The 1440-nt window shown below is 37.9% G+C and overlaps 1 protein-coding gene across 1 annotated transcript in view; it reads left to right on the forward strand.

Annotated features, from left to right (window-relative positions):
• Positions 1-1052: 1052 nt before the first annotated feature.
• Positions 1053-1440, forward strand: part of cunh9orf116 (chromosome unknown C9orf116 homolog) — a 1741-nt gene continuing 1353 nt past the window's right edge. Inside the window, exon 1 of the mRNA XM_035669461.1 lies at positions 1053-1149. Coding sequence (XP_035525354.1) covers positions 1055-1149 — 95 coding nt within the window. The 5' untranslated portion in view covers positions 1053-1054. The remainder of the gene's footprint in view (positions 1150-1440) is intronic.

The raw sequence follows: 1440 nt of genomic DNA on the forward strand, positions 1-1440 counted from the left end.
ACAGAGACACATACAGAGAGAGAGGCGAGGCAAGCCTGTGTGTGAAAAAGAAAGTAGTTTGTGAGTTAAGTAGTGAATAAGAAAACAATTTTGAAGAAGATTAAGAAATCAATTGATGTCACAAATATTCTTTGTATATATATGTCACAGGCTATGAGCTTGATTCTCCTTAATGAACATGCCTCTTCCTCCTCTTCCTCAGTTCTTTCTGAGCGACCAGAGATAATGATGGTCATCGTTCGGTGTCACAGATCCATAGTTATAGTCAGAACTTACCACCTATTAGCACTCTTAGGGTGACATCAGAGTTGCCAACCCCGCCCAGTTGTTTGGTTCACTGTCATAGACTTCACTACCTCACAGCCACAATGATACACCAGAATTAGTCTCTTAGTCTGCCCCCTCACCTGGGACCAGTTTTCCTTGGGAGACCCTACCAGAGGCTCCCAGGTTCCCCCCCTCCACCACAGTAAGTCTCTTTATATAATACCACTAACTACTCTAACTAGATGGGCTAGTTACCTAGCTTGTGATACTATTGTGAATTCTGTTTACGTAGCTGATTGCTTTCGATTGGACAGTGATTTCTAGCAACAGATGAACTCATTAAACTTTTACTTACATTTCTTTGTTTGAGTGTTTCAACTTGATTTAGTTTTAAAGTAGTTAGTGAGAACTGAGGAGGGTTTTATGAATAGCTGCTACAGTCCAGAGTCCTGATCTTAAAGCTAGTCAGATCATAAAACTACTGGAACTGCATCAATTAATTTAATGAATGAAATTCATTGTATTTATTTATTTAATTACATAATTTTTTTGGTCAGTAGTTTCTATGTTTAATGATTCTGCAGATCTGCTGAAGAAAAGATTCAGTGTTCAAATCTAAAAACAGAAAATTAATGATGTGATTTATTGATATCTGAATCATCTCAACAGATTAACTTTATCACACACACACACACACAGGAGGAGGAGCCAATGGGCAGTGAGTGATGTCATGTGTCTCCATGGTAACTGCTGTGTTGTTAGTAACTAGTGTTTTGAACAGTCAGTCATGGAGGATCAGAAAGTTCAGACCTGCGACTTTTACAGAACGGATCCAAACCTGCCGCACAGGTTCAACAACCCGGACTGTTTCCATGGTTACAGGTACAGCACAGTACTACTACAGTACTTACAGTCTGATAGGGTTATGCTGCAATTAACTGGTTAGAAACTGTTTACTTCAGAAAGTCTGAAACATAAATACTGTTAGTACTTCTCTACTGTTACTACTGTAAGTACTCCTTATTTGAACAGTTTCTAATATTACTAACACCATACTACTACTGTGCTGTGTAACATTCAGTAATGTAATGACTGCTAGAGTATTAGTGTTTAACTGTTAGTAATACTACTGCTCATAATATCACCAATACTACATGTTTTATTGCATATACT

The sequence above is a fragment of the Morone saxatilis genome, unplaced genomic scaffold (genome assembly GCF_004916995.1).
Source record: "Morone saxatilis isolate NCDOM2014 unplaced genomic scaffold, NCSU_SB_2.0 Contig22, whole genome shotgun sequence".
NCBI classification, from domain to species: Eukaryota; Metazoa; Chordata; class Actinopteri; family Moronidae; genus Morone; species Morone saxatilis.